At 41.4% G+C, this 23,262-nt stretch overlaps 1 protein-coding gene across 5 annotated transcripts; it reads left to right on the top strand.

The window, feature by feature from the left end:
- The first annotated feature begins 14,894 nt into the window (after positions 1-14,894).
- Positions 14,895-23,007, top strand: dusp14 (dual specificity phosphatase 14). 5 transcript variants are annotated; one of them, XM_034207072.1, is made up of 3 exons: positions 14,895-15,177; positions 19,064-19,178; positions 20,350-23,007. In XM_034207072.1, the coding sequence occupies exon 3, from the start codon at positions 20,366-20,368 to the stop codon at positions 20,990-20,992; it is 627 nt and encodes a 208-aa protein (XP_034062963.1). In that variant the 5' UTR covers positions 14,895-15,177; positions 19,064-19,178; positions 20,350-20,365; the 3' UTR covers positions 20,993-23,007. The 5 variants fall into 5 exon arrangements, with proteins under 5 accessions (XP_034062963.1, XP_034062962.1, XP_034062964.1 ...); XM_034207071.1 differs by having other exon boundaries at positions 20,268-23,007; XM_034207073.1 differs by lacking the exon at positions 19,064-19,178.
- Positions 23,008-23,262: the final 255 nt, after the last annotated feature.

Below are 23,262 nucleotides of genomic sequence, written 5' to 3'. Positions count from 1 at the left end.
ATGGTAAAGAGTTACATTGAACACCAAGCTGATCAGATAACTCCCTGGTTGGTCTGAAGTCCTTCTATCTCCAGGATCTGTACAAATCGGCACATTATGCCAAAAGTCTTCTCACTGGGTGAGCTGCTTTGCAATATACTTCACATTGTTAGAAAAGGCTCCAGAAGGCCTTGGGGACATCAGTATCAGGGGCTGGAGCTGGACAGGCTCTTTCATCAGCACTTCTCCTTCCCTTTGCCAGCCAGGACCTCACATACTGTTCCGGATTGAACTGTCCTAGTGATGGTCCATTACATTTAATGAAAACCAGGCTGGACAGTCGGCTGACAGAGAGAGCATTCCTTTTTGCAGTAAGGATATCGTTCATGCAGCTGAATGCCCGCTCACACTCACTAGTGGAGACAGCGATGGTTCGGACTGCTTTCAGTAGAGGCTCCATGGCAGCAGGTGTACGGGATGCCCTGGTTTCCTTGTATTCGCGAAAGCCCTGAACAGTCTCTCTTCTGTCCACTTTCAGCACTTCGCACAAACGTAGCACCTCTACGTCCCCATACTGTACGTCTAACTCCTCTTCAGGCCAACTTCCAGGATGGATAACTTTCATGTCCTGGATTAGCTGATTGTCCCGGGCCTCCCGGCCATGTAATGGGATTTCTCTTGTGCTGACATGAGAGGAGGTTGTGGAAGTCATTCTGTGTCTCAGATTCTCTACCATACTGCGGAAAAACTGACCTGCATGAATCTGTACAAGCCTGCCATTCTCACGCAGGGCAACACCCTTGAAGGACTTCTCAGCTAGAGCTGTATGAACTGTAGTCATGTGTGGGCCAGGCATGGTGACCATGGATTCAAAAACTCGTATTTCTCGAGTTAAGAGCCTATCTGCTGTAGGCAGTGTCATCTCTCTTTTTTGGAGTTGCCGAGAGAGGTCGCTGAGCTCTGTGAGCGCATCGTACATCAGTCCCAGATTGCTGACAAACGTTGCAGATGTGAGCACATCATCCAGGCCCTTGTACTTTGCTCTGTCTCTGGAATCCCTGCTCGTGTCGTTTGCAGCATTTGTGAAGTGATCATGAAGCACTCGGTAGTTTTCCCAGACTGCTCTGAAGCTCCTTTCACTTGAAGCCACCCAGCGGATGGACAAAACACGCCCTATCACCAGGAGACGCTGTCCGACTGCTTGCGCACACTGCGCTAACTGCCTCTGATTTTTGGGGGAGGCATGGAACAAGGAATAGAGTTTGTCAAAAAAGATCTGGAAATGATTGAGCCCTGAGACCTCCTTGACCACATCCCCAACTGCCAGCTCTAGACGATGATTGGAGCAGTGCCACACAAACAGGCTTGGGAATTTACTACACAACTGGGTAGCAACGCCTGTTCTCTTCCCTAGCATGACTGAAGCCCCATCACATGCAAAAGAAACGAAACACTGACCTAAAAAGTCCTCGTTAAAATCTCTTCCAAGACACTCCATTAACGCCTTTGTGATGTCATCAGCCGTTGTTCCATCCAACTCGATCAGCTCCCAAAAAAACGTTTCGGGCTCAGCATCAGCTAATGCTGAGCGTAGACACACAACAAGCACCGTTTTACCACTAATAGTGGTAGATTCATCGACCAAAACACAGAGTTTTCTTTGGTTTTCTGTAATGTCTTTTGCCATTTTTTTCTTCAGCTCATGAGCTATGTGGTCGATGATTTCGCCACAGGTTTTATTGGAGTGCAAAACCCTGCCCACGTTCAGCCCATTCAGTTTCTGTACATTCAAATCAATTGGCATGTCTGTGAATGGCCGGCTATGTTTGCCAATTTTATATGCCGTTCGAAAAACTCTGATAGTGGTGTCTAATTCAGATTTATGCATAGACTGCACTTGATGTTGAATAGTTTCACGTGAAGCAGATGTAAGGATGTCAGAAGCTTTTACATGGGCTTGTGATTCTTTATGTTCTTTGATTTTTTTTCTCAGGCTAGCTTGTTGTTTGCCCTTGTCAACACCGAAATGAGACACTGCACACTCACCCCATTCAGTTGACAGTTTCAGTCCTTGTCCAGTGTGTATTCCCAAAGATTTGACATCTCTGCATATCCGACATCCTAGCTTCTTATCTTTAAGAAGGAGCCATGCATTGGTCTTGCAAAAATATTGCACCTGGTCCGTTGTCCAGCAGTCAGGTGCATCGCTTTGCCCGGTGTTGGTGGTGGCAGTTGCGCCAGCAGCAGCTAACGTTAGAGGCTCTGGAGGAGGCGGCGGAGCTAGTGCTAATGCTAATGCACTAGAACTTGGAGCAGGAGGATCAACCAAAGAAAGCTCCCCATCAGACACAATTTCCAACACAGGCACAGCATTCTCTGTATTTGAAGTTTCTTCCGGCGACAACCGCTGTCTTTTTGCACTTTTATTAATCCACGCTAACATTTTAGAAATGCTAATTTGTGACGTGACTTGCTTTCCTTCTCTCGGGGGCGTGCCTGCTCTGTTCTATCACTCTACATAGCCACCCACTGGGTGGGAGTTGCACTGCATAAACACAACACACGTGCATCTAGGTATGTAAATTGTAAAGCATTAAACATGGTTTTACTAACAGTTTTCAGTATGTTGTTACTTCGGCATTATTATTATTATTATTATTTTGAAACGTGTATTACTATTAAATCACGGTCAAATAGGTTAATTTTGACATAGTCGTTTCCACCACAGTATTTACATGGAGAAGATAAGCCCCGCCCCCTCTCCAGCACGTTCTGTTTGAATGACAGGAGTAAACAGCTGACAGCCGCTGTGAAACTCCAGCGGTTAGAGCGATGAGAATGTCCGTTCGGCACCTCATGACGCATCTACTGAGTACCGGGCGGCTGTATATATATATATGGATGTATAATAAGAACGGCGGGAGAGTGTTGAGTACTGGCACGGTGCATGAGTACCGGAGTACCGCCAGCATGCCGGTACTGAGCAAGAAGTGCCGGTACTCCATGGGTCAGAACCAGAAGTGCCGGTACTGCGTACCGGTGAGTACCGGCCCAATTCCAGCACTGCATATAAAGTTATGAAAGAGATAAGGAGGAGAAAAGGCATGTGGAAGTAAGCAATTAATGTAAAATGTCGAAATCCTCTGTTTAACGCGATATCGGACACAGACGAACGAGAGGGGGAAGTCCCTTACGTCACTACAGCTCACAGAGAGGAGGAGCGAACAGCGAGGAAGCGGGAAGGACGAATGCTTGTACGCTCTCTTCTGCACGGCCGGCAACTGGAGAGGAAGCTGCAGACTTTCTCTCCAACTGACAAATATCCTGTTTGTGACTTTACCGCGCCTTTTTTATTAATTAAAGTACCAATTTGAAAACATCTCAGAGACTCCATTTAGTCTCCTTTTTAAGCTTCTCTTTCCTGGACGCGAGAATAACCATCACAGTTAACACATTACAAATTCAACATACTATTCCTAGCCTGAGGAAGATATGAATAATCAACAGATTGTGAAGTCTCAAAGAATGTTTTAAATAAAAGGACATCAAACAAAAAGGTGGATAATAATAAAATCTATTAAATGTATATGTAAAGACATTTGGTCAAATGAAATGACACTGAGATAACAGCAACGCCAGCGTGGAGGAAGCTGGTGCAGGTCTTTCTTCACGGGTCCGTTTGAGTGTGTGCGCCGGTGTCTGAACGCTCACTCACTGCTAGCTATGTAGCTAACTGTTAGGCTACTTAGCTTGCATTGCTATGGATCTAAACAGTACTCGAGTTGAAGGGGGATGAGGGGGGATGGCATCCCCCCTGAAATAAAAACGGTCAAAAATCATCCCCCTTCTAAAACTGCCATCCCCCCTTTTCATCCCTTATGTCATTTTATCAATGAACTTGGCACTGGTATTACTGCTATTTCAACATTAATTTTGCGCATATTGAGTAAAATACCATGGGCGAGGGAGCACGCACACATGCAATGACATTTTTACGAAGTCACTGACGCTGTGCTATGCGTGTGCCCTAGAGGGCGCCAGAGCGCCGTGATGCGCCTGTTTGATCGATGCCAGAAGCTGCATAGCAGCACTAGCGCAGGTAAAGGTCATCACAATGGCCAAGCGACCAGGAGGACAACGCGATCTGAGGGACTTCATATTTAAAAAGACTAAAAATAACATTTCAGGTAAGTCGAGAGTCAGTAATCTTAGTCATTACTCATTACTTTAGTCACCAAAGGCGGAATCTATGGACATAAGCAGCAATAACAACTTAGTTTGGATTTTAGCTACGTTTTTCTCTCGTGTTAGCTAGCTAGCTAGCTAGCTAAAAGATGAGGACTTGAACTTCATTAGCTAACTAGGCTAGCATTAACGTCAGCTAATCATGTTAAAAAGAGGAACACGACAAGGGACACTGACATAACGTCAACATAGGCCGAGTTGGGAGTGAGAATGTGTTGATTCAGAAGCTAACAGAATTGAAGGTTTGATAACTATTAATTATAAGATAATTAACTCTTTCCCAGTGCATTTTTGGGCATTTCTATTAATCTCTGGAGACTCACAGAATATTTTGTTATATGAATATTTAAATAGTGATATTAAAAGGAAGGTGAGAAACTCCTTTTTCAGCCCCAAAACTGTTATTAGCCTATTATATCCAAACTTGAATGTTGGGCATTTTAATGAAAATATGTAGTTTTCTTAAAAATCAACTAGAAGAGTAATGTCACCTGCTTGCATAAGAAGTCTGCCCAGTCATTGTATCAAAACCATAATGACCTTGTTTTCCTCACATAGAGGACAACCATGGCCAGGAAGCAGGACATGACACAGCAGGAGAGCGAAGAGCTAGAGGAGGAACAGGTTTGATAATTCTTAATTCTACATGTTGGGTTAAGACACTGTTATTTTTCAATTGGCCTAATACAGCTCATTATGTCAGTGGACAAGAGGCAAATTAGTTTTATTAACGTTTTTTGTTTTTGTAGTGGAAAGAAAAAGAGAGGAGGAAGCAGCAGCAGGGCAAGATAGTGCTGAAGAAGATAGTGCAGAAGAAACAAGCATCCCAGATTCTGACGGTCCAAGTTACCAGGGAGAGAGCAATAATGATCAAGATATCCCTGAATGCTGGACATTTAACATGTTTAGAGAGAAAACTAAGCAATACCCATGGCTAATATGCCAAGACAAAAAACTTGGTTGTCTAACTTGCCAGAAGATAAAAGCAGTTGGGCCAAATGCTGGTGGGAGCCAGGTGCATATTGCTGACGAGTGGTCTAAAGTTAAAGTGACAGCCTATGGTGCAACAAGAGCAGCACAGCTGCAGTCTCTTCAGAAGAAGATACACAAGCATAGAATGTCAGCAGCTGAGAAAACCATGGAAACGGCAAAAGAAAAAAGAATGGAAACGTTGACTTCAGATATTCAGAGGGATCACTTCTTAACTACTGATCGAGTATTTCGCACAGTTTACAAGATCGTGAAATCCGCAAGGCCTTTCACAATCTATCTACCAACTGATATTGATCTGCAAGTCATGAATGGACTTGACATGTGAAGAACTTTACATTCAGACTATTCTTGTGCAACAATCAGCCGACACATAGGAAGTGAAATGAGAAAGAGAGTAGTCGGAAAGGTCCTTCAAAGTGGAACAAAATGTTCTGTTCTGATAGATGAATCTACAACTGACAGTAAAAAATCAGTTTTGATCATTTATATTAGAGCAAGCCTAGTGATGAGTGAAGAGCCACTAACATTCTTCTTGGATCTAGTTGAGCTTTCTGCTACCAATGCAGATGGAATTGATCAAGCTCTGATGAATAACCTGTCACACCATGGCTTCTCTGAAGCTATTATGAAGGAGCGCTTTGTTTGCTTTGCTTCAGACGGAGCGTCCGTCATGCTTGGAAGTAAATCAGGTGTTGCAACCAAACTTGTTGAAAAGTTTCCCAACGTGGTGTGGCACTGCATGAACCATCGTCTTGAGTTGAGTGTTGGAGATGCTGTTGAGGAAATTGCAGGGATGAATGATTTCCAGTTTTTCTTTGACAAAATATACAGTCTCTATCATGCATCCACCAAAAACCGCCGCGAGCTCACTGAATGTTGTGAGGACTAGGGCTGTGCGATTATGGCAAAAATCATAATCACGATTATTTGGTCAATAATTGATATCACGATTATTTTGACGATTATTCATTGACCATTTATTGAACTTTAAAACAAATAATATTTTACCAATAAACAAGATCAATAAATGTGTTGGAGCGCACTTCCAAAACCATACTAAACATATATTAATATGATAAATAAAAATAAATTAGACCAAAATAAATGAAATCAAATATGTTGCAGTGCACTGTCACAACCTACTGAAAACTCCTTAACATATAGACAACATTTTGGTTCAACATATTCAACATATTCCACTCAGTTAAACGTTGAAGGCTGGCCAACCGTCATGGTCCAGAAGTAACAGGAAATAAATGTTGAACTACAATTTAAGACCAAATAAAAATGTTTAGGCCACCATGGCAAATGCTGGTAGGGCTGCTCATGTCATCTCTTAAAGATTTTTTGCAAGAAATACCAGCCTGTTTACATGGTCTGGTTTCAGAGATGAGCGCAGGCAGGTGACAATATTGCCACCTGTACTGAAGACCCTCTCTGAAGAGGAACTTGTGGCAGTGCTGCCACATATGACACAGGAAAAAAAGAAAAGACTCTGAAGAACCCTTTCTTTGCCATTATATAAAAATAGTGTTGCTACAAAAGTATAAATTAGGCTTACTAATAAGACAACTCAGATCTGAAGCTACACAGGAATCTGCTGCAGCAACAGTGCAATAAAAAAGACAACATTAATAGAATCAAACCCATTTTTTGTTGCATTTTATTAGATTATACAAATAAATGCCTTTAAAATAGGATGCAAGCAACACTAGTTTCTGAACTGATAGACTATAATCAATTTAAACAGAACAGATCTTAATGTTTGCATTCTTATACCATTTTGTACAATAATTATCATGAATAAATTCAAACAAACTAAAACTTACAGCAGATTAATAACGGTATCTAAATTGAGTTTTTATTATATCAAAAACCTGTTGAAATGCTACTGTCCCACAAAAGCGCGTCGCAGCCTCCAGGAAAGCTTCTTTCATAACTTCGCCGTCTTCGAAAGACTTCATGTGTTTCGCAAGAACGTGACTGACACGATAAGATGCTCTGGTAGCAGCCTTGCTCTTGTTGTTGGGCCTGGTGAAAATGGACTGCTGTGCATTTAGCTGTGCTCTCAGGCCCCTCCCCTTTTGGAGCGTAGGGCAGAATTAGGAGGGAATTCCGTCTCGTAGCGTTTGTGCACTGTTTTGAAATGCCGCTCCTAAATTACCCTTCTTCGATAAAGCCACGCTCGCATTGCAGATGAGACAGATGGACTTTGAATTGGAATAGATACAAAAATAATGATCCTCCCACTTGGAGTGAAAATTATATATTTTGGGCTTTTTTGCTTCTGCCATAATTGCGGTCTTGTGTGTGTGCGGACTGTCACTCCTGTTGACCATCCATGCTGTTGACACGGACAACGTTAGCGAACTAGTGCACTGCTCACCAGCCACGCCCGGACACATGGGGTGAGGCCGGCCAATCACAAAGCTTTGATGCGTTCAAGTGCATTATTCTGGCACGGGAACATTATGTTACAGGACATTAACGATAAAACAGAATATTGTTGTTCTATTTTTAGACACATCTCGCGATCGACTGGGAATCTCCCCGCGACCCTTCTTTTTAACTAGTTGCTGCTCTTGTTCTGACATCTTCGCTTGCGCTGAACACTCACAACACATGTCACTCCCACGTAGCCGAGTGGGCTTTTAGGGAGGGGCGAAAGCGCACCCAGCAAAATAATCGTATTTTGTCAATTATGCTGTTTTCCTAATCGTCGCAAGCCATAATCGTAATCGCGATTAAAATACGATTAATTGCACAGCCCTAGTGAGGACCTTGCGTTACAGTGTCTGAACATAGGGAGAATTCTCAGCACTAGATGGGTGGCATCCAGTTATAGGACCATTAAAGCTGTATGGCAACAGTACCCAGCGCTCCACAAGCACTTTTCTGATGCCTCAGTTGATCCTAAAAGAAGATCAACAGAGAGATGCATGTTCAGTGGTTTAGCAAATCGCCTCTCTAATGCAACCTTTGTCCATAATCTTGGAGTCATGTATGATGCTTTAGAAGAGCTGTCTGAATTCTCGCTCTCCCTTCAAGACAGAAACATGACGCTCCCCAAGGCCGAAGCAAGTCTCAGTCGGCAGATCCGCTTGTTAAAGTCAATGGCAGAGCAACCTGGACCAAGGGCAGAGGAGACTCAGACAGCAGGGGATTTGAAGCTATTCAAAGGAGTGCCACTGACAAATAATTCAAGGTACAGCAGAGAAATAAACCACCAACGTTTTTTTCATGCCTTGGCTGCTAGTATTGAGATGAGAATGGGTTGCCTGCCTGGTAAACAGAGAAGCAAGGAAGAATACCAGAGCTTTCTTAACAACGTCAAAGTGCTGCAGCCGTCTAGCTGGCCAGATGCGTGTGGAGTTCGTTATGCTGAAAAGGAAATACAGGAACTCTGCACCTTTTTCAAGCTTGATAATGGCAGACAAATTCAGAGAGGGATGAGGGAATATATTGACATGGTCAGACTCAAAACTGTTGATGAAATGATACCACCAGCACCAGAAGAGCTGAAACCCCTCCTTCAAGCAGTGAACATTCTGGTCATCTCCACAGCTGAGTGTGAACGTGGGTTTAGTCAGATGAACATTTTAACCACAACTAGAAGCTCCCTAGAGGTAAAAAGCATGTCAGCCTTGCTTTTCATCAAGTGTGTTGGCCCTCCACTGAACAAGTTCAGACCAGAGGTATATGTCAAGACTTGGCTTCAAAGCCATTGCTTAGCTAACAATCCGAAAGCAAGAGCCAGAAAAATTGAGACCAACAAGCATGATTATGAACATCTTTGGAAACTTCTATGAGATGGGGGAGAGTGGAGTAGGCAGCCATTGACAACATTGGTCCTATTTTGTATTATCTGTATAATCTTTTAATATATTTTCATATGATGTAAACAATTTCAATTTGCACTTAATGCCCTGTTAAAAAAAGTAACATTGGGAATGTTGACATAAAAGATTTGTATTTGAACTGCAATAAAATGATGACGGATCCATATTTTTCTAATTTTCTTCCACAATTTTTTCATGAAGTGTTTAATTTACATAATGATTTAATTAATCACGATACAAAATTAACCCTTTAGATACCAGTTTTGATCGTATACCAGTAACTGCTTTTTTGAAAAAATACACTAATTCAATATTCTAAAAACAAATTTGACTTTATTATTAGTATCATCAGCTGATCCATCTGAATAATAAATGAGAAGATTGATTTTGGTGCATTTTAACTTTTTGTATAATGTCAGATTGAACAAAAAGGTACGTTGGGACTGTTAACCTACAAGATTTGTACCATAGACTTCCATTATAACCACATTTGTTGATCCCCTCCCCCCCTTTAAATTAAAGTGAAAATAAGTTTGTTTGCACTAATTGTCCTCTGCATTTGACCCTAAATGTTAGTGGTGCCATGGCAGCCCGGGGACCGACTCCAATTCTGAGGTGCCTTGGTCAAGAGCAATGAAAGGAGTATCTGAACATCCATAACATGCATGTTGTTTTAGGAGTATAATAATTATCTTTATGCTGGTTGGTCTCCCACCCTCTGTGCGTTATCAGCACAAATGTTGTCCCCATATGATAAAATCCACCATCCCCCCTGATTTATTTTTACAACTTGAGTACTGGATCTAAAGGTAGCAAAAGCTAACTTTCATAGCACAGCTTTACTTCTCACTTAACACAATAAAGAAACAGACCGTATAGTACAGCACAAATGATCAATACTTACATATATTTTCACTTGTAGTATTATAATAATTGAAATGCTGGTTCTTCTGGGGGTGTTCTATCCACGCTCAGGCAGCTACCGCACCGCAGCTGCCTGCACTGTACAATCGCTGGAGGACTGGGCTGTAACTCAAAAACTGAGCAGCCAATGGGGACGCACCCCTGAAAGTCCCGCCCACCTGGGAGGTTTTGTGTTAGAATCTCAAACAAAAAGTGAAGGAGCGCAAAAGAGAAAGCTGCAGCGAGAGCAAAAGTCTGATCATTGAGAAAGAAGAAACAAGAACTGCAAACAAAAACCTATGTTAAAACAAAGAAAAAATACTTATAGTTTACATGATTACACAAATGATTTGTTGATTTATTTTATTTTTGCTTGACTCAGTTTTTTTTCTTTTAAACTCATAGTTTTGCTTTTTTCTGAGAAAGTGTGGTTTATCTTTATGATACAAAACTAATCCCATACCTTTAAAAGGATAAACTCCAAGTGAGCCGCTCACTCTGCTTAAGTTCACAATTATTACGGCGTAGTGATTAACACAGAGGTCAACCCATCAACACAAGAGGTGACCATGGCAACAGTCTTGGTTTCATGCTGAAATCCGGGAGAAGGAGTGGCGGTGGAGAGGGGGGAAGGCAGGGGGGCAGAGCTCGCCCTGTTGCTCGTGCTCATTTGCTGGGCAGAGGAGTCGTGACTAACCAGAGCCTCCCCAACCCCCCCCCCCCCCCCCTCCCATCTGTGTACGTGCTGTCACTGACTCACTATCAGGGAAGGAAGGGAGCAAATAAATGGACTCAATAAGAATAAAAGGAACAGATGTCTCCTCTGTCTCCTTATTCGTGGATAGCTGATTGGGTGTTGATTGGATGGGTGTGTGTGTGTGTGTGTGTGTGTGTGTGTGTGTGTGTGTGTGTGTGTGTGTGTGTGTGTGTGTGTGTGTGTGTGTGTGTGTGTGTGTGTGTGTGTGTGTGTGTGTGTGTGTGTGTGTGTGTGTGTGTGTGAGGCGTCTCAGGTCTTTTGTGTTTGATGTCAGAGCAGCACTGATCAGAGCCGGGGTGCTCCATGCTGCACTCTGCCACTGCTCTTTTGCCATTCTCACATGTTGCCACAGCAAACACTTGGATCATGTCTATTTATCGCTGCCACAGCTGGAGCCACGGGGACCTGTGGGATCAGCAGCAACTTTATTTAGACCCATTCTCACCCCCTCCCCCTTCTCTTGCCTCCCCCTGCACGCTTGGTCCAGCATCAAGTCTCCTCATCTTATACCGCGCCTCCCCCCGCCGGTCACACACATCAGCACAGACTGAAATACACTACTCTAGTGTTACAAGCCAGCAGAGATCATCTTAAAGATGTACACAGCATGTTTAGTTTAATAATCATTCATAAACTAATCATCAGATAACACTGATAATCTGTTGACGCTTAGCTTGTGCCAATATTTCCAGATAGTCACCTGTTTATCTTCAGCAATCCTTCTGTAAGAGTCTGAATGGGATCTCTGTGCTCATAATCTACTTTATGGATTGAAGGATCTCTGCTGCCTATCAGAAAGTGTCATTTCTGAACAGTGCAGGTTATTGAGTGTCTGTAGGTTTGAGGGATGTGTAAAGGATGTTACGGTTAAATCACTGTGGCTCGCTTTGTACCATCAGTTATCTTGTGTTACAGGCGGTCAGGCTTAATCAATGTCACTCCCCGCCTCATTCAGAGCAGACAGCTCCTTCTGTACGTGGCTGCAGGTGCTTGTTACTACGGCGATGCTGTCATTGTACACTTTCAGCCTCCATGGCAGCCATATTAAACAGGAGAGTCTTCCCAGAATGCCTCTGACTCATTTGACATTTCACTCTGAACCCCATGTCTTTGTCTCCCCAGCCTGCAGCGCTATCTGTATCCCTCTTATCTCTCTATCTCACATTTAACTCTTTACATTCAAGGTTACCACCTTTTTTAAACATCGACCATCCCTTTTTTTCACATAGTTTACAGACATTTTCTGTCACCAGCACTTCGTCTCTTAAAAAAATATCAGGTGAAAATCAATCAGTTCTTATTATCTGATGCATAATATTTCAAGTTGATCGTTGAAGATTTGTCTAAAGCATTGTACCAGTTTGCACCACCTGGTTCTTCTGCCGCTTGTTTCCAGTTGATTGAATTTGCTATGTAATTAGGAGTGACTCTGAGGCAAGGGCCATGGGTTTATGGTTAGCATAATATCATCCTCAGGAGCCCTCTGAAATAGGATTGACTTCGGAAGGCATGTCTAATTATGGTTTTATACATGGATATATTCACACAAATCTGCACAGATAGCCCTGCTGCAGTCTTGAGGGTCTCAAAGTTGTGAGCATATAGATGAATATAAAATAAGTGCTTCAACATAGTTAACATTGCTGGAGGTATGCACAAATATTGATAGATGTCTTGTAATGCACTATTGAGGAACCTGCGACCCAAGTTTTTCATTCAATGCATAACTATACACCATAGTTGTGTGGGCCTATATGATATGTCAATAAACCTTAGAACATCTTGAAAGGGATGTGCAAAATAGTCATTATATACAGTCTTTAATTAACTATTAGTAGAGAATAACGAGTAATGAATATACTTTATAGGGATCCTATTAATATCTAATAATAAAAATAATGACATTCAATAACATGCTTTAACCACTAGGTGTCCCTTTATATCAGCTGTGCACCTTTATGGTGTAAATACAGCCTATCTACCAATTGGATCAAATATAAAAGTCAGCCGAATTAGTGTTGATACTGCAAGGAGACGTATAGTGTGAACATAAATGTAAGATGTTGTTTAATGGCTGATATATTTATGATCCACGTCACGTTTTCAGTACCTCATGTTTGTCTAGAAGTCTTCTCATCAGGGCTCTATAAATACAGAACTACGGCAGATATGTAATATTTAATGCAGCCGAACCGTGTATTACAATGCCGGTATGTGATGACTTTCAAAGAGAAAAGCAAGCACACTCGGAATAAAGTATTATTTTATTTTTAAAAAATGTTTTCGGTCTGTTTCCGGTATTTGTTAATGACGATGTGCTCTGAGATGTGAGACTGGAATTGCACAGGGGGAAATAACGTAGGTTATCTTTAGATGCGGATTTTGTTAAACTAATATGTTTGCGATGTGGATCAACACTATACATTGACGGGGAAGGGGGTAGCAATAAAGATAACACCATTAAACAGTTACACAACATAACAGAAATAATATCGATAGCAGCGTCCCTAGCAACCACCTTGGTAACAATGAAAACGTTATGGACGCAATTTCCTGAAGTAATCTTCGTAATAACTAGCAAACTAAAGATCATGTACATCCACTGCACACATAATCTGAAATAACAACTCATATTTCTCGCATCAAATGACATCAAAACGCATTTTAATGGCCAAACTAACTTTAAAATAGGCATTTTCCACCGAGAATAAAACGAAGTTCGGCCATGTTTTTTTTTTCTACAGGGAGAAATTTGAAGATCACGTGACGTCAAACAGAGCACATGGTGTAGTCCAAACGATAGCTGGGGATTCTGGGTAGTGTAGTGTCTTCTGCCATCCTTTACTCCGAAAAAATATTTGTTTCTCCGAATCGAAGGGGAAAAATACAAAAGCATTGCACACAATTTAAACCAATCAATGTTGTGAAATTAACAAGGATAATCTGGTGTTTTTTAATCGATGAGTAGTGCAGATATCACCGTAAAATCAATCGACAGTAAGGGGAATACTTACTTCCGGGTGTACAATTCTCCGTTATCCAATGAGAATGGACGCTCACATTGCCTTTAAGGGCAGCCGACACAAACGAATGCCGTGCTTCCATGAGCGTCCAAAGAAGCATATGGACATCCCGGAAAGCTGAAAATGGACGCTAAGGCCCCCCCTTGCGTTGAAAATGGACGCTAAGGCCCCCCTTGCGTTGAAAAAAGCCGACACAGGGGACTTGACATAACGTCAACATAGGCCGACCTGGGAGTGAGGATGTGTTGGTAATACCATTGCAAGATATTCTCTATTTTGATGTGTTTCAAACTGTTTTAAGCAAGAACATAGTGAATAAAGGTGATTTGGTATTATCCAACAGAGTAACAGACCTATAAGAGTAGAAAAAAGCTATGGAAAATCGAAAATACAACCGTTAAACAAATGAATGGGAGATTTTTCTGATTAGCAGCCCTGCTGAAATAGTGTGCTAACTTATAGATAGATAATGCTCCACTTACTCTTGAGATAAAACCATCAGAAATATATTTTAGAAATAGTCAGATTTTCAGGTGGTAAAGAGATCTGTTGTTCTGTAGTTGCATTCCAACAATACTTTTTTTGAGAGAGCTTCTTAACCAGGGGTATGGGGTCCCCAGGGGTCCTTGAAGTAGTGCCATTGGGTCCCCTTAAAAGTGGGGAATAGTTTTCCATTCTTTAATTCACTAAAAAGGTGAACCAATGTGAATAAGACAAACTCTGATCATACGTTGCACATAGGAGCCTACTTGGTCTTAATGATATCCAACAATTCAAGATTTTCAGATGGAGGTCCCTGAAAGTAAATCTTCAATGTTGGGAATCTTCACACAAAAGAGGTATGGTGAAACACTGGCCTTGCCTAAACACTGACCTTGCCTAAACACTGACCTTGCCTAAACACTGACCTTGCCTAAACACTGACCTTGCCTAAACACTGCATGACCTTTTTTTTGCAATGCTCATGAAGGCTTCTTTACAGGCTTAACACGTGCATCCTCCAATAGAAAATAAGCTACTCTCTCCTCCTCCTCCTCCTCCTCCTCCTCCTCCTCCTCCTCCTCCTCCTCCTCCTCCTCCTCCTCCTCCTCCTCCTCCTCCTCCTCCTCCTCCTCCTCCTCCTCCTCCTCCTATTCCTCCTCTGCGTGGCACGGATCACTCCTCATACATAGGCTCCCTGTGTGTACGCCGCTCCTGTAGAAGCAGGAGGATGAACTGATGGCTCGTATTTCTTTTGACTTTCACGTTATGTTGTTTTGTGTCGCTACTGTTGCGGTTAGTTTCCCGCCCCCTGGCCTGTCGCCATCCCGCTGAATGTCTGTGAGAGCGGACTGACTGCAGGTGAATGTCCGGAGTGTGAGAGCAGTTCTCTGGATTGATGCTGGCGGAGAACACGCTTTGAAAAAACCTCCATCACCGCACGACTGAGTGTACACTGGTAAATTCAGTTTTATATCTGATGGAGGCAGTTTATTTCTGTCATTTTTACCTCAAATAAGATACAAAAATAACTTAAATGGTTTATAATTAAAGTATGTTGGAGGCTATAGGCATTTATTTTCCGGTTCAGTTTCCTGATGTAAAATGGATGAAATTGAGGAAACGAGCGCACCTGCCACACTTCTGTTTAAAGACGACAGGTCGCTTAATTTAATCGTGTTGTTCAAACTAAGACTAATAATACTAATAATTTACTCAATAATGATCTATACGAAACCTGAACTTGTTAACGCACGCGCACGAGGACAAGCAGCGCGTGCAATAGCTCATCATAACCATAGATCATAACTGATCAAACTCGTGAAGTTTAAGCTAATATATTATATCAATAAATATATAAATATTTGTTTAGTTTGCAAAACAACAACTGCATTTATTTTCCTGAGGAAGATACATAATGTCCTGTAAACAGGTCTGTCATAGTTATCTTCGCCAGGCGAGCCTACGGGTATCATGTGTGTGTCGAAAGCTAATCTTGCATTCTAGTAGACACAGCCGCCAAAAAAATGCTGTGTACATTTGTGAATGTATGCTCAATGACCATTTGAGTTTGTTGCAATTTAAAATACAGTATCTGGAAAAACAATTGTATTACTATGTACTGTTTTGAATACTCCTCACTTTTCTAAACTGGGTTTTATGGTGACTACTTAAGTAGCAAAAGGCATTTCCGACAATTTAATATACTTAAAATAACCCTTAGGCAACAGTCTGTTGCAGGCACCATTTTGGCCTTTGTCATGGCCAGAACATGGACATAGAAAGGTGGTGTTATGGAGCCTCTCAGACTTATTTTAGACCTGCTATGATCCATTAACGTTACGCATACAAGCTGAATAAATACCAATTAATTTGTATTATCTTCAAGGACAGAGTGAGATTCAACTGACACCTTGAGAAACACTGGATCACAATTTCCTTACATATATACACTTTATGTGGTCCAATTGTCTTCAACAGTGTTTATTTTATCTGACCATCAGTTTAATCTCAAAGATATTCAATTTCATATCAAATATGTCAAAAAAAGCATTAAAGAATCTAGAGCGTTTGGGTCATTCCAGAATTGGAGGACATTTCATGTCCCCCATATAGAAAATCTAATAATCCATGCCCAAAATGCTAAAACATGCACTTGTTGTGTTAAACATACTTGTCTTGAGACAAAATGTATATAAAGTTGTAGAAAAAGTGGTTTCAAAATATTATTTAAATTATCAAATAGCTCTCGAACATCCCCTTAAATGGCATTTTTCTCTTGTCCCCGCTTCTTGGTGACCAACTTGCATGTCAAATTTAACATTTAAAATAGGGATTTGATTTACTTTTTTTGGTATTATTCTATTGATATATGTCTCTTGTAATGATAAAATCAATTTGTTAAATCATACACATATTTTAAATAACAGTAATTTTGCACAGAAGGTGTGTCCCTCAACATGCGTTCAACCCTGTTACCCAAACCTTTTTAGATTGGCAGAGGAAGTGAAAAAGCTGTAAGTCAGATGACACAGTGGAAAGGACATCAGCAAGCCATGTGCCATGGGTAGACCAAAACTAAGTCCTCTCTTTTATTTTTCATATTTTTACAATCTTTTCAATCTTAAAAGAGTGTGGCACTCTGACCCACTCAACCCTGTTACTGATATTATCAGAATAAAGCATATTCATTTCAAAGTTATCTTTCTTGCATTAGATATCCAAGTTTGTCCTTGCCATGAAAGTAGCATTACAGTACATGCTACATCTAGCAATAATTCCTGAGGTTAAAGCTCAAATTAGCATTTATTTTCAACCCTGTTACTATAATTAGAGTAACAGGGGTAATTCTTCATTGGAAAATATACATTTGATGCCTAGCTGGGCAAATCACTTTTTTTGATGGTTTATTATCTGTTTTTCCTAAATACATAAAACAAATTATAAAATAAAAGGTTCATTTTTCAAAAATGTTGGTGTCTAAATTGTCCTCCAATTCTGGAATGACCCGTTTACATTTTTGGGCCTTTTTGCTTAAAAAATATTATAAATAATACAAAATATTTTATTAATTTGAAAAAATGGAACCAAAGTGGTTTCAGTTCTGTTATATTCATTTCCAGTAGCACCAATTATAGGTAACAAGTCTTTAAAAAGGTATTGAACATTGTGTCATTGTTTAAAGTGGAGTCACTCCATTCATCCGCCTCATCTGTCGGCTGCAATGATACTGGCTCACACAGAATAAACGTCTCTGGTAATATGCCTGGAAAAAAACAAAGAGAAGAGGAATAATTTGTATGTGCAGCAGCCACACTGTTTGGTGTGCTTTACTGTACATGTGTGCACTCACCATCTCTCACTACACAACACATGGCCCTGTGTGTCAGACTCTCATGTTTGTGCCTGAGGGGTAACATTGTGCAGTCGCTGCTGTTTGCAGAGAGGTGCCGAAGCCAAACCCTGTCCCGGTGACCAGAAGAATTTTTCCCTGAACTAATTTTGAGCTTGCCCTCTGTTGAACCCCTTGCAGTCGACTTGTTTTGTCATTTTTGTTGTGTCATGTTACTCATTTTCTTCTCACAATTACAGAGGCTCCCTTTTAAGAGATCACTAACACTGAATACAAATATTCGGTTTTGGTTTGAGAAGTCCAGTTCAGCTAAGGTCCGGTTGAGTTGATGTTTCACCGTGAGGTGAGGGTTGCCTTCAGGTCTTGCCGTTCTAATTTTCCTGCAGGTGGGTCGCGTTTCCTATTTGTGTTAGTGGTGGTGTAACCGGACCGCAGAGGCCTCTTTCAGAGACGGAGATGTGTGAAAGCAGATTTGCGTGGAGTGGCCACCTGTTGACAGCATGATTGAGTGGGCAGTTGTTTTGTAATATTTAGAGAAGAAGAAAAAACATGCACATGGGGGATGATTTATCTGTTGTCTCTCGTGTTTTTTTATTTTTTATTATTCCTCATCCCTTTCTCCAACATTACAGTAGATTCCTCTCTCTGCATAATCCTCCCTCCCCCGCTCCCTGCAGCCGCTCTCCTGCCCTGCCTGTGGTATAAATAACACCATGTTGAGGAAATCTCACCTCTGTGGTGCATCAGCATTTGGGAGAGGGCCGGGGATTATGTGGTTCTCCTATCTTCCTCATCTATCTGTTGACAATCTTACTGTGGTCAGTGGGTTGCTGTAGCAACAGAGTTTGTACTGTCTGTCAGCCCATGGTTTATGTTATCTATCTTTATGAAGCATTCATTGCATCGACTTTGTTCAAGCTAAATGTCACAGTTATGGTAGACCGGTACCAGACTCTGATCCAGATTCAGATCCCTCTGCATGTTCTTATTGATTTCTCTTTCCTTTTACATTTGTAAAAACAACCAAGATGATAGGAGTTTTCAAAGGGAAAGAACAGCAACACAGCTGTATATGTTGTTGTAAGTCAATTTGCGGAAATATATAAACTTCTAAATGCACCCTTTTCTTCAAAAAGTCACCTCTTTCTAGATAAATCCATTAATCATTAGGTTTGCTAACATTCAAACCTGTTAATGTCTTTAAATGCTCTGTTATCCTTCATTAAAAAAAAGAAAAGAATTAAGAGCACTTCATTTACTGTCACATAAGAAATAAAAATCAGTTCTGATGTGGTTTGTGGTAACACTCATCTCTCTGAGTCACTGTAATTGTTGTCTCGTAACCAGTGACGACAGTGCATAGGAAGGTGGATCGTGCCAACCAATTCAGAATGCAGGGGGATTGAAAACAGAAAGCAAGCCAGAGAAACTGTTTCTGAATAAGGAGGGATGAGAGTGATGTTTCAGCCTTGATCCTTTTTGTTGTTGTTAGAAAGAGATGAAGAACATGGTGAGGTGACAAAGCTGGGATCAATAGAGGAGAGTGCAGAGGAAGGAAGGTGACAATGAAGCAAGGAAGCTCCACACCATGGAAAATCATCAAAAGGGTGAAAAAAACCAATATGTTTTTTATGTTTTTACAGCATTGCATTGCATGTTGTCCCCGACTTTTTTGTCTTTCAACCCGTTAAAACAAAGCCATATCTACTTATGAACATTTTAATTAAAAAGGTACTCAAAAATGATATTTTTAGACACATGGGGAGGGGCAATTACTGTCTCGGCTGTGTATTTGCAGGTGACAGCAGGGGATCAGGTGGTTGTTTTTCTGCAGGTTGAGTTCTAGTTCAAAGTGTCTTGTTTGCTAGAATGTAACAGAAAATGAAAGACCTGCCGGCCAGACTGGTGCGCGAGGTGTGAATGACGAATGACACGAGCGAGCAACAGTGTTAGAAGTATCGCCCGGAGCTGTGGCCGCTGTGCTGATAACTAAGTGTTAACACGGGACGCTGTTTCTATCAGAAAAAAGCTAGAAATGTCAGGTGACGATGCACATAATATCTTTTTATTCAAGATCTCTCGTCTTCATGTTGCATCTGTTGCATCTTTAACTGAAGCTATCCCTATTTGGATATAGAACAATTGAATTATATACATATTAGCAAAGTGCTTATAATGATGTGTTCTATCAGCACACTCTGGTGTGATAATATCGTGTATAATTACTTTCCAACCTGCTGTTTATTTCCATCCAAAACGACTTCAAAAGCACAGACAGGAGAGAGATGTAATCTGCATGCCCATGGGGGGTCTGCACCCACATGGCCGAGTCTCTCTAGCTGAGATAAAAAAAATGTTCCTCCATCTGTGGATTCATGAAACGCTCTGATGAAAGACTGGAACAGCGGGTCCCAGCCGAATGTTTTTGAATTAGTCAACTTTTGTGTCTAATCTTTAACTCTTTTGTACGCCTGGGGTTTTTAAGTTTAAAGGCTGATGAGTAACACGTCCTGGAACTGCCTCAACACAATGCCATCCAAATAAAAGGATTGGAGAACTATTGTTTCAGCACTTGTTTTGCTTCCAAACAGTGATGTTGTTACTCTTCCTTGTGAAGTGTTTGAAGTGCTCGGTCTACAGAGAAGCAGAACAATGTTTTATTTAGATTGAAAGTGAAATCTGTTTGTGTGTTACAGGATCTGGCTCGCTGCACTGCTATGACTCTGAGCTGCTGAAGATTTTGCTTTAAAAAAAAAAATTTCTCCATCCTTCTCGAAGCCTTCTTGATTTCACAATGGGTTCCCGCAGCCAAGGCTTCTTCCACCACCACCACCATCGTAGCTCCATGGTGCCCACTCTGGTGCCGCGGCTCCTGTCTGAGAACGGCAGCCTGTTGGGGAGCATCGCCCAGATCACCCCCAACCTCTTCCTCAGCAGAGGGAACGTAGCGTCCAACCGCAGCCTGCTGCTGTCCAAAGGCATCACCTGTGTGGTCAACGCCACCATCGAGCTCCCCAACTTCAACTGGCCTCACATGGAGTATGTAAAGGTCCCTCTGGCCGATATGCCCCACTCCCCCCTCTCGTTGTACTTCGACAGCGTGGCTGATAAGATCCACAGCGTGGGACGAAAGCGAGGGGCGGTGCTGGTGCACTGTGCGGCGGGGGTGAGCCGCTCCGCCTCTCTGTGTCTGGCGTACCTCATGAAGTATCACCGTGTCTCTCTGGCCGAGGCCCACGCCTGGGTCAAAGCCCGCCGCCCCGTCATAAGGCCCAACGGCGGCTTCTGGCGCCAACTCATCGAGTACGAGAGGAAGCTGTTTGGTAGAAACTCCGTAAAGATGGTGCAGACGCCCTACGGGGTCATACCTGATGTTTATGAGAGGGACCGCAGGAGCCTGGCTCCGTACTGGGGCCTGTGAGATCCACAGTGTGGAGAACGAGGAGGAAGTGAAGTTGAGCCCTTTGGCCCTCCTGATCGGCAGCTTCATGTGTGTTCAGGACCGGCTAAGTGAGACGTGTGTAAGCGTACATCTGTTTAAGGCTTATTTAAAGAATTCTGGTGGCCTTGGGATGGAGGGACTTTTTAACCAAACACTGATGGTTGAGGCTGTTCCAACCAGTCACCTCGATGTAGTCTTTGGGCAGGAACAATGTGACTCTTGATCAGTACCACAACAATGTCAGCGTGGATATCGGTGCTGTCTATCTCCTGGTCCTTCTTTTTAGTTCCACTGTAGGATGAGCCCTCGGTGAAGCTGTTCTCTGAGCTCTGCAGCTCTGACAGTGAAGTGACGAAGTCCTGTTCCTGGCGTAATGATGTCATGTGTGGTGGTGTTGTCCCAGTTCTGCAGTACTCTTTAGTGTGAAGGGCAGCAGCATTCTCTCAATGTATGGTAGCATTTATTTAACGTGTACAGAAAAAATATTGACAAATGATTTGATTAGAATATAATGACTGTGAGGAACAAAAAGCATTCTTTAACTGAATATTTAAAGATGTTATTATACCTGCCTTTTTTAAAGGTGAATATCTAGAAGTCAAAGGTTAGGTCCTGTGTACCACAGGGTTGACTGTTCCATCCTGTGAACACACTATGTTATTGTAGTGCTTTTTGATGCTGTTTAAAAAATAATAATATATATATATATATGCCGCCTCTAGGGGAACTGGTAGCTCTATGATAGATGCTTTGAAGATTATTTTTCATCCCACCGCTTTTGCCGAGGGATGTCAGAAGCTGAAGGTCCTAAATCTGCTGTTGGTTGACATTTTTACTTTGCTGCATGTCCCGTTCCAAAATCCATAATTACTGTGCACTTTAAAAAAATGAATACTGCATTAAATCACATTACACCCTGTTATCAAGACTTAAACCAATATTATCACAAAAAAAGTAAAAGATGCAGTGATTCATGCTTGATGTTACATTATCTTCCTGTTTGAGTGGCAAATTCTGTATCAAACATATTGTGTAAAAGATATGTAAAGCCGAGTTTTATGTATTTTAAATCCAGCATTGTGTACATCAATGTTTATGTGATAGCAGTCTTATTTTTCCCCGCTTCTGTTGGTGCTTTGCTGCGTCTTGTGGCACATTACCGCCACCAGTAGATCAGTTGGAAAACACTAAACCTTATGCAGGATTGTGTTTCATGTTGCTTGTGAAAGAAACTAAATACTAGTAATATTCACAGTTAAGCTATAATTGAAGAAGTAAAACATTGCACATTTGGAAAATAACCAAAAAGCACAAACCAACCAAATAAATATGACTCTAAACAACAGCCACTTATTTGTTTACCAGTAGCATATTAAAATGTATCCTAGCTGCCAGATTTAGCTCTTCACAAAAACCAAACAAGGACTACTTTTTCTGTATGTGTGTGGTCCAGAGCAAATTCACACGCTTCAGATAATGCAATGCTACGTGAAGTGGTTGATGTGACACATTTAAAATGACCTCTTAAAGTTGTCTGTTTTTAACAGTCCAAAAGATATAAGAGAACATGTAGCAATTTATGACGTTTTAGAAGCTGAAACAAGCGATAAATGATTATATGATTGTTTAAAATCATGAATTTATTTTCTTTCTGTTGCACTAATCTCACATCCTTTTATCACATGACTATGACATATATGACTGTATGGGGTTAGGGTTGTATGGTAATTAACCATGACTCTTACCTATACTGCAGTAAAACATCACTGTTGGGTGTGGTCATCTCACATAACGCAGCAGTAATGTTGACATTTTCAGAAACAGAGAGATCAGTGCAACAATGTTTTTTTTAACAATGCCATAATGTATTACGTGTCATATTACAATATTAAAAAAAACAAGTTTAGGGGTGATTAAGTAGGATACAGATGATCTGTAATCTGTCTAATGTTTTCTTTCCCCAAGATAGTCGTATTAAAATACTAAGAACAAAATGTGTTTCTATTTTCTTTTAAAACTGCTTTCTGAGATTTCTTCACACAAACACACTGCAGCATCTTCTCTGCCAAGTGCCTCTTAGTGTTCGTTCTATTACCCGAGTTTTTTTTTTCAGATGTCAAAAAGCCTCCTGTCATTCATTTTCAATGTCCGTTTCTACAGAGCAGCAGGCATATTATTGATGAGCTTCATTTAGCTAGTGCCCACTCTTTCTGAAGGATACAATGAATGCCATTACCCAGAGAGACATC

This window comes from Gymnodraco acuticeps, unplaced genomic scaffold (assembly GCF_902827175.1).
Source record: "Gymnodraco acuticeps unplaced genomic scaffold, fGymAcu1.1, whole genome shotgun sequence".
In the NCBI taxonomy this organism is placed as follows: Eukaryota; Metazoa; Chordata; class Actinopteri; order Perciformes; family Bathydraconidae; genus Gymnodraco; species Gymnodraco acuticeps.
Note: the sequence above shows the minus strand (reverse complement) of the source record. Positions and strands in the feature narration are given on the sequence as shown.

What these genes read in the sequence shown, in the direction of transcription:
- dusp14 (XM_034207073.1), top strand. Translation starts at nt 20,366, where the DNA reads ATGGGTTCCCGCAGCCAAGGCTTCTTCCACCACCACCACCATCGTAGC.